This window comes from Salvelinus alpinus, chromosome 36, assembly GCF_045679555.1.
Source record: "Salvelinus alpinus chromosome 36, SLU_Salpinus.1, whole genome shotgun sequence".
Taxonomy (NCBI): domain Eukaryota; kingdom Metazoa; phylum Chordata; class Actinopteri; order Salmoniformes; family Salmonidae; genus Salvelinus; species Salvelinus alpinus.
The window spans coordinates 4,188,335-4,198,875 of NC_092121.1; the positions used below are offsets into that span (position 1 = coordinate 4,188,335).

The 10,541-nt window shown below is 44.4% G+C and overlaps 1 protein-coding gene across 1 annotated transcript; it reads right to left on the bottom strand.

Annotated features, from left to right (window-relative positions):
• Positions 1 to 389: 389 nt before the first annotated feature.
• nags (N-acetylglutamate synthase) lies at positions 390 to 10,307 on the bottom strand. The gene is made up of 8 exons (XM_071385070.1): positions 9,777 to 10,307; positions 6,380 to 6,657; positions 6,066 to 6,279; positions 4,992 to 5,172; positions 3,939 to 3,978; positions 2,471 to 2,602; positions 1,964 to 2,146; positions 390 to 1,645 (listed from the first exon to the last, which is right to left on the bottom strand). The coding sequence occupies exons 1-8, from the start codon at positions 10,140 to 10,142 to the stop codon at positions 1,432 to 1,434; spliced, it is 1,608 nt and encodes a 535-aa protein (XP_071241171.1). The 5' UTR covers positions 10,143 to 10,307; the 3' UTR covers positions 390 to 1,431.
• Between the last annotated feature and the right edge of the window lie 234 nt (positions 10,308 to 10,541).

Below are 10,541 nucleotides of genomic sequence, written 5' to 3' on the forward strand. Positions count from 1 at the left end.
GTGGGGCCCACCGCAGCACCCGCTGCTCGTTGAGAAGAGTAAGAACACGTGCTTTCACGTCGGTCTCCAAAAGTATCCGATAACACCAGAAAGTCATAAAATTTGTTGCTAGTCGCTTTTTTGAAAATGTGTAAGAGGGGTCTGAATACTGGACGCGCTGCTGTAACTGAAAAGCTGCCTTTCCAGAGCGAGCACTGATGCTGTAACTAGTAAATTGGTTGTCTCTTCAAACTTTTCTCATCGGATCTCCACGAATCACGTAGAATCATCCTATTTTGGATTCAAAATGGCAAATTTCACCGAAAGGTGACTAGTTTGCATCCCTGTCCATTGGATTGTTGCAGTGAATATAAGGCATTCATGGAATCCCAGACAAAATCCACAGTAAGTTTGTGTGTCAAAATGTAAACTTTAATTCCATGTAAAATGACACGGATATAATTTTTATACATTTCAACTATTGTTCAAAATATACATGTTGTAAACCTCCAGAATGTATTAAGTCAATTACTGTTTTTTGTCCCCCAGATGACTAAAATCATACCCATTTTAAGTCAGCTAATTGGCAATCTTTTGTGCATTTAACAGTGGAGGTCAGCCATGTAAAAGGCTAGCTGCATTTTTTATATTACCTTGGTCCTTGAATGGACTACCGTAACTCCAAAACCAGCATTGAGTCCATTTGAAATTCTTGTTAAGATTCAAGTTAAAAAATAAAAATAAATCACATACAAATTGAAACTTCACATTTGTTGTAGAGTTAAGACAAAAGTGTAAAAAAAAAAAAGATGCTGTCATTGACCACTGTGGTTAATCCAGCATGAAAGTGACCAGATGCTGGATATACACTGAAGAAATACCCTTTGAAATGTAAACATTGGCACAAGTCTCTTAAAGCACCATCTTAATGTTTGTATTTGAAACATATTTCTGAAATGTAAAAAAATAAACTCCCAAGATGAAAAAGGGAAGCCACTCTAAACTCCAGAATACATTAATCTCTCATCATGCATTTCTTAAATTTAGGTTTTGCTTCAGGGCTTTCTAAGGGCCAAATCATAACTTGAGATCTGCCTTCAACACTCATATCCCCCAATGACATCAATGCAAGGTGCACATAGTGAGTTATGGGCATGTACCTCAATTTGGGATTTGGCCCAGCACAGTAGTGAAATCAACTACAATCCAGACAAAATGTACAACCTTTTCCACCAAACAAACCTTCAGCAGCCAGAGTGCTGAAGGCAGGCTTACTGCAATTCTGCCAGATCCAAATATAACCACCGCAGTCTAACCCAATATGCTCTCTGGCACTCAAAACAAACAATGACCTACTGCTCCAAGCCACCAAGCAATACCACACCAAACTTACCACAAAACAGTTTGTCAATGGGAGGAACTGCATATTTTAGCATGGTGTTCTGCAACCATTTATTTAGGCTTGGAGGAGGAATGTTGGGAGAGTTCATTCAGGATCCTGGGGGTGGCTGCTGGGGGGGCTCCCCCCATTATCGGACCGTGGAAGGAGTCTGGAACGCGTTTGGCATACTCTACGAGCTGGTACGACTCCCTGATGTCTGAGAGGCCGAACCAAAAGACAATCCAGCTGCCGTTGACAAAGCTTCCGTCGCAATGCTTGAAGTACCTGAGGATAGGTGGAAAAAAGGAAGGAAAAATCAATTCTAAAAAGAGACAACCCTGTACACAGCAGTGAGTCTTGGTGTTGGTTCAGGCAGGGACAACTAGTACCCAAAACATCTACATTAGAAAGACAAAGCTTGACTTTTATTTTTAATTCATAGTAAAACAAAAAAAAGATTTTTTTTGTCGTGAAACACTTTACATGAATTGCCCCGCAGAAAATCTCCTAGATACTCTCAACTTGACTGATACTTCAGCCATTATGTCAGGCCAAAACAGCCATAAGTCATGTTTCTTGTGTCCATTGTTATGTTCTTCTCACCAGGGGTTGATGCGGTTGGTGGCGCGGGACCTCCAGAAGAGCTTGCCCAGGTCCTGCCTGATGCACTCCCACAGGATCTGGCTGGTGCCCTCGCCCTGCTTGCTGCTGCTCACCACAAACTTGTCCAGATAGGGCGTATCGCTGCTCAGAGGCTCCCTGGTGATGATGGCTGCTGCACTGTACCTGCAGGTGATAGAACATTCCATGTTGTGGTTTCTTTGAGACGCAGGCTAGGTTCCCGTTCTTTTACCTACCCTTCTCCAGTAGCGTGAACTCGTCCTCATTCATTGAAAATCAATGGGTTGGTGTAAGCATGGCTGGAGGGAGTTTCCTTCCACCACCATATTCCTCACATTTTTTTTGTTAATCTATGAGAGCGGATTGTACACGTTTACACATCTGGAGAAGGGTGGAGAATCGGAATGTAGCCACAGATCAGGAAAAGACATAGAAAGGAAAAAAGGATGCCACACAGGAAAACGTGTGTGTGTGTGTGTGGGTGGCTACCCTTCAGAGAGGTAGATGGAGTGGAGGCGTCCTTTGAGTGACTCAATGTAATCCTCCCTCAGGTTCTTTTCGAAAGACTTGTTTATCAGGGCCAGTAGGCGGTCTAGGTCTATGTCATCCAGAGTGCTGTACCTAGCCAAACAAAAGGAGAGTGAGAGATGGTAGTTGCACACAGTAGTTGTGATTAACTTTGCATCACTTTTGACACCTGACAAGCTCAACTATCTGTGACAAGACCCTTGGGATGACAGGCACACAATCACCCGTCTCAAAGTCAGAATTAATTCAAGACAATTGGCTGACGGGAAAAAGTCACCTTTCCCCATGCCTAATTGCACACATGCAGGGCACAAAAGACTCAAGTCAGAATTGATCTAATCAAACACTATAAATCTGTAGTTGATCTTTTTCTTCCTGCGCAAGTCTTAACTTGCTAATTCTACATTTAGTTAAGGAGGTGTGGTTGTTGGAGCAGTATTTGTTCCAATGTCCTTGTTTCACATCAGATAGCACAACGGCCATCTGCACGGGCTCGTCATGAGGGAGTACTTTGTGCACAGCTTGTGTGCGATTAGAAGTGTTAAATACCACCTGTGATGTGTGAACAGACACTTGTCTCCCTAGACTTGTTGTTCCAGAGCTATCACTGTGACAGGTGAAATTGTTATGGTGCCGATACGAAAGGCTTAATGAGGAAACTAAGCGATATAACGTCAGAAATAAATGGCATGAGCAAGTAGCCTAACTGTTCCTAAATTTCACACACAAATCTTGCACTGACGTCAATGGAAGATTTTTTCGTAATAGTCAGGTTAAACATGCATGACTCAAGTTAGGACGCTCCGCTCAGTGAACAACACATCCAAGTTGAAAGCAAAATTGCAAGCTAACAGAAGAGTATGATAGAGAACTTACATATTTAGCTGGTTTATTTGATATTAATGGTTAACAATTCATATTTAACTAATAGTAACACTTTCCTGTTAGTGTGTTGTCTTTTCATGGGCTCCACTAGTTCCCTGCAGCTAATCTGGACGTATGGTCACTAGAGACGGCTTGAGCTGACAAATGAGTTAAAGACCCCTTTACATAGACAAGATGTGGTGGGTGTAACAGAGATAGCCAGGAGGAGTTTAGAACAATTCCTCATTGTCTCTAAATCATCCTTGCACCTGGGAAATAAGCCAGGGAGTGGTTAAGACAACAACCCAAGTGCAGATAACAACCGGATGAACCCAGAGTAGCTTATGATGCTCCTTGGTCTGCATGAGAGGGGATTGAACCAACCATGGCTGAGCATTGTTAGTGTCAGCTATATATAGTACTCTGCATTTGTGTAAAGGTTAGGTTACTCGGTCAACCAGCCTCATTGCAATAATTAAATCGATATTAAATAAAGACGATTGTTCGAAGAAATGACCAAATCTCTCAGTACTGAAGTTCCACAACAAGAGACTGAAATACTCACTTGTGAATAGGGTCTCCATTCTTGAACAGAGTACCAGAACCTATGAAAACAGAAGGGGTGAAAATGAGCAATTGTGTACACAAAGCATGTCAAATCAGGAAGCACACATATCACAATACAATGTTGAGGGCAAGGTGAACTAGCTTGGAAAGTGAATTACCCAAGGACTGTTGAGTCTGTCATTTCCTTGTGTCAGTACTTTGAGTGTACAGAATGGGATAAATCTAACCAGTTAGGTCAGTGAAGGATTAATTACCTGTCGTGTAGACTTTGCATGCAGTGACTCACATTACATATCGGTGCTGTATGATAAAGAAATGGAGCCACCCAGATCAATGAGTGCATCTTCAAAACCTCTGCTCTGCTAAGGTCACTTCTCAAAATACACATCCTAGGACCTTAACATGACCCGTGGTTGGATTTCAGGTGTCACTGATACACATAGATGCCATGCACAACATGAGCCACGTGCATGGACATAGTCTACTACAGTGGAGGCTGCTGAGGGGAGGACGGCTCATAATAATGGCCGGAACGGAGCGAATGGCATTAAACTATGCATTTGATACTATTCCTCTCATTCTGCTCCAGCCATTACCGCGTTTCCGTCCTCCCCAATTAAGGTGCCACCAACCTCCTGTGGTCCACTACACCTCGAGGGCCAGAGTGTCTGCTGGGGTCTGTTCTTTACTTCAATTCAGCGAGTGATTAAGAACTGGGACACCGGGAGCCGTATGAAGTGTTTCGGAGCATAATGAATACGATTATATGGACAGGAAGGACCTGATCCTAGATCAGCACTCCTACTCTGAGATGTTTGATACATAAAAAGGTCCTGGGAGATAAAAGGGAGAGAGCAGAAACTGACTCCAGAGGACTGAAGTTGCAGAATGCCTATGCCTGCCTTAAGGGGCCCCAAACTCTGCTCAGCAACATGAGAGGTGAGCCCCACGTGCCATCAACAGCAGCGACAGGTGCAGTGTGAGTGAGAGCATCGGTTAGTCAGGAGAGGAGAGGGGGGGGATCACACACATACATACAGGTCTCCCTCACCCTTGTGGCTGAACAGCTCTGTGAGCAGTGTGCTGGCAGAGGTGATAACTGCAGAGGACTCGCAGGGAAGCTGGTTCAGGAGCTGGGCGATGGTGCCCACCCTCCGACGCTCGGCCAAGCTCAGCCACGGCGCCCCCGACAGGCTGGGAAGATCACCGGGCAGAGACACTAAATCCAGCACCTGATATGTGGACAGGAGAGTGGGACAGAAACACATCAAGGTGAACAACCTTGATAAGGAAGTAAATGAATAACAAATAATACTTGTGATATACAGGTAACTGACAATATAAAGGGAACACTTGAGTAAATGAAGGTTCTGGTGGCTCGGTTAAGGAGTGGGGTGCATTTTCCTGGCATGGTTTAGGTCCACTCATCCCCTTAGAGGGTAAGGTAAACACCAATAAATACACAGCCAGCCCTTCTGAGTGATCACCTTCAGCCTATGGTGAAGCACTTCTATCCAGATGGGAGTGGCCTCTTCCAGGATGACAATGCCCCCATCCACAGAGCACATGTGGTCACTGAATGGTTTGATGAGCATGAAAACGATGTAAACCATATGCCATGGCCGTCTCAGTCAGCAGATCTCAACCCAATTGAACACTTATGGGAGATTCTGGAGCGGCACCTGAGACAGTGTTTTCCACCACCAACAAAACACCAAATTATGGATTTCTCATGTATCCCTCCAACAGAGTTCCAGACACTTGTACAATCTATGCCAAGGCGCATTGAAGATGTTCTGGTGTTCGTGATGGCCCAATGTCTTATTAAGACACTATGTTGGTGTTTCCTTTATTTTGGCAGTTCCCTGTAGTCCTATACTGGAGAGCAGGCAGGTGTTAGGCCTCTTCTTTGATTGGGAGTAAATAGCCTACTGCTTCTAATGTATAGGAAATGTACGGACTTATCTGCTGTGAAAAGTCTGATGGGCCTACCTTCAAAGAGCAAAGAAGACAGCGACAAGCTCCTTAACTACATAATGTAGGTCAAGTACTCGGAATGCACGTGCACTGAGAAAATACTTAACCTCTAGCAATCTGCCACCCAAATAACCCCAAATCAACCCACCTTGTGACTCTGATTGCGGAGGCCTCCCCAGCTGTTGAGGAACATGACTTTGAGTGGCTGCAGGACTTTGGAGATGGCGGCCGTGACATCCACCGAGTCCAGGGCCACCGAGCGGCCCGTGGTGTCCCGCCCCACAGGGCACACTAGGGGGATGGCCCCGCAGTTCAGGCTCCACTGGAGTAGGCCTTTGTCCACTGCAATGGAAGACCCTGCACTGACAACACATAGGGCTGTTATTCCTCTTAAAAAGAACTCAAAACAAACTAGTAATATCGTAATGCAAAGGAGGATAGGGTAAGTGTGGTAGGGGAGACCTGCTTCCTTGGGGTGGATCCTGCACCAGCAGCAAGGCCTCTGCACTGAAGAAAGGTATGACACTGGCTGAGTGGTGCTGTAGGACCTCTGTTAGGGTCTGGCACCGCTGAACGATATCAGCTCTGGAGTTGGAAGTAAACCCGTCTGGGGCGTCGTCATCCTCAGGCCGTGACAGTCCCATCACCACCACTGGCTTCATGTCCATTCGCTGCAGGAACGAGAGCCCAAACGCCAGACTCTGCAGCATCTCTCGGCTCTCGAATACAGATTTGTCCACCTGACATGAAGATAGATTTCAAATGACAGTGAACAAGTGCTAAATATCAATAATTTATCAAAACTCATAAGGGGCCAACCATGACGAGTTTCTTCTTCTTTCGGATTGGCTGATCGCATCCAACTTTTAAGCGCATACACCGCCACCTACTGTATTGGTGTGTGAGGCCAGTCACAGCCCATCTACATTACATTATTGATACGGTAATAATAAAATATGGGAAAAGGTAAATCTTTGCAATCCCAAGTACCTCCCTGCCGCCTCAATCTTTATTTTCTGTGAATCCCAATCCATTTCTGCAGTACAATTGACAACCGTGGCTATGAATGCTAAGAAACCCACCTTACTGAAACACATTATTCCCATTCCTCTCTATTGGTCTCTGCTTACTCACAAGAATCCTCTCAGGATCCCTCACCCTGTAACCATCTTCCTCTACTACTTCTGCATACCACACTTTCTGTACTACTATGACCATGGCAACCTCAAGAACCTCTCACGGGATACCTTACACTTCCTAACTTGACCTTATCTGGCAAAGACTGCATCAAAACTCAGCAAGACTGAGTCTTCTCTGTTTCCCCACGCTCTCCTCTGGATCTGCGTCGCACCAAACGGCTGGCATCGCAGACAACAGGAATCTTCCATTTCAACTGATCCCCCTTAACACTTAATGCCTCCCCGTTATCACTCCTTTCAACGGCACCCTGCTCTGGAGAGCAAAGCAAGTCACATTTCTTGTCCCTAATCGCGTGATCCGGAGCACCCGCTCCCTGAAGAAACACAAATCACCACTAGTCCACTCAGTTAATCTCAGCAACTCAACAGTCCCCAACCTCTTCTCCACCCAACCTGACACCACATATGGATCAGCCAAAATGCAATGATCCATTCTCTCCACAAATCTCACTCCCACTGGGCCAGAATCATCCTTTTCATCCTCGGGATGACGCACAAACTCTGCAGTCCTCACTGCAGGTACTACATCCATACTCTCGTCAGGTTCCATCTCTGAGCTACTAGAGCACGTATCCCTCTTTTCGCACTTGACACCAACCTCTCTCACCACACTGCTTCCCTCTACACTCAGCTCCTTCTTGGTGGTCATCACTGCACCTGCCACCACAATTAATTCACCCTCACTCCCTTCATGTTCACTTTCTTTCTCTAGCAAAACTTGTGCGATCCTCAATTCTATATTCCCTCAAAACAATCCAATTTCCTCCTGATCCGCTATCTTCTCCAGATCTTCCAGAAGGCTTGTGCAATCCCCCCACTCCATATTTACCCAGAATATGCTCCACTTTCTTAATTTGTCTGCCATCCTCCCACGGAAGGATTACCAAGCGTTTGCTTGTCTTTTATTAAATATTAATAATAATAATAATCCGGCTCTCGAACTACCCAAAACCTTCCATGATGAGAGCTACTGGGCGTGTAGCAGGGCCGGACTGCTCATTAGGCAGGATAAGGCGGCAGATTAACTATGGCGGCATTTTCTGATCCTAACTGACCAAGATGCACCTCCAACAACACATAAAACATTACATAATTCTGCCCAAAAACAATGACAATTTCTCTCAAGTGGCATATGGGCTTTTTAGGTGAGCGCTGATGCCACCCTGTGATAAGCAGTGCCTACTTTGTCAAAGGCAGGGACGCAAAATATTTATCTTGTCCATTCCCAGTGCACCTCTCCAGGGTGCTGTTGGACATTGCTGCAGCGCACCAACATTCTGTCCCTAAAAATGATCTAACACAAATCATGTAACAGATATAGCCTGTGGTAGAAAGAGTATGTGGCCTTTTCTGTAGCCTACAGGCTGGAGATAAATAATGTATGGCAATGTAATGAGATGGAAACTTTTTACATCATCCAGGTTTCTCCGATCAAATAGCCCAACCTAAATGGTACCCATTCAAAAATAAAATGCTCTGACATGTTAAACATATCCTAAAAACAGGACAGGTCAAAGTAAAATGGACACTATGGAATCAACAATCAAATGGTTTCATAAAGCCCTTTTAACATCAGCAGATGTCACAAAGTGCTATACAGAAACCCAGCCTAAAACCTCAAACAGCAAGCAATGCAGATGTAGAAGTATGGAGGCTAGGAAAAACTCCCAGCTACTCACAACTGCTATCCAGGAGTTGCATCCAGTGGGCTAAATTGTCATGATCAGTGGCTTCAAGTTTGTAGCCTTACATTTTTTTACAAGCTGATCATAGTGAAAAATAAAATTATTCTGCATTTCCCGCTGTGTAAACACATTGCAAATAGGCTCAGAATAACTCCTCCTGATAAATTTGGGTAGCTGATATAAATGACATATTTTAAACTTTCATTCAGAACCGAAAATGAACCTGATTTCAACATCTGGAAAACACATTTTAGACATAATTTTGATTATTGGGACTATTCTAGTAGAGGAGTCAATTTGATTATTATTGGCAGAATGTCCAGTACCCGCTCTGATGCGCAGTCTTATTCCAGATATACTCTAACACACTTGAATCAGTAATCATGGTCCTGATGTGTGGCTGATTAGAATAAGGTGTTCAAGCAGGGCTAGAACAAAAGCCTGCAGGCAGCACACCCAGCACTTCAGGAGGGTTGGCCACGCCTGCTCTAAAAGTGGCTGACTGGTGAACCTATCCTGTTCTTGATCTACAGTCACCTCACAATGTCAAGAATTAGATGCAAGCGATACACTCCTCCTGCCCATAAAGCTATGCAGCTCCAGCGATTTTTGTTAGCGACTATTGTTTCTTAGGGTTGTGTAGCACATGAGCATTGCGCAGAACATTAAACATAGGATATGATATTTGCCTATGAGCCACACGCTACTAGTAACAGTTAGCTATAGCATAATTAGAATAGGCAATTGGATAGGTTATGAGCTATTTAGCCAAGCTTATTGGACTGATACCAGGCAGTAACTAGCTATAAAGATTATCTGACAGTTGTACACATCAATTATTAGTTCGCTTCAATCACTTGGTAACGAACGAGCTATTCCGTTTGACAGTTCATTTCATTCATTCATTCATTCATTGTTCCCCTATAATTTTTTTGCAAGTTACGCTGTCATTAGCCTAGCTTGTTAGCCACTTACCTCGAGCACTGCAAATGCTGGCGCTTGTGCCAAACTGGCTCTCTGAAATTGGGTCAACCAGTACCGAGCTTCTCGAGGGTCTCCACCAATTTCATTGAGAAACGCTTTCACATCCCGATAAATTAATGTGCGGTTTGACAGAACGTGGCGGTCAGAGGCTGAGAAAGAGTTAGGGAACTCTTGCTGGGCCAACGCCGGGGTTTTGCCTCCCTGGCCGGCCGCCTTTGAACTCGCCAAGCGTCGCTGAAGTTTTAACATTCGCTGGTGACATGTGCTCGGGACAAGCCCCGGTGAGGGGTTCGTCAAGTATTTACCAGCCATTACCATGACTCTACAACTGGAGGTACCACTGTTAACTTTAGCCATGTTTGCTGGCTAATACAGGTCGTTTAACTAGCTAAGTAACTTAACTGCTTCTACACTCCAACACGCCTAAAAAATATTACTGACAGACAGGTTTCAGGCAGAGGGAATTAACTAGTGTAGACGACAGAAGGAGGGTACTCAAAAGGCGTGGTTACTCTCGTCAATGTGGTTGCCATAGACACCACTCAGATTCATAAAATGAGGGTCCATTCTAGTTTATCACCCCAACTCCAGTTGTAACGGTGATTCACCGAGGTAAAGTACGTTTTATATCAGACATTCAACGTTAGCCTATTTAAACGTTGACAATGTCCATGCCCCTCTGATCACTACGAAGAATATATATATATATTTTTTGACTGGGGTGAATGTGCGATCTTTTTTTTATTTATTTTTTAT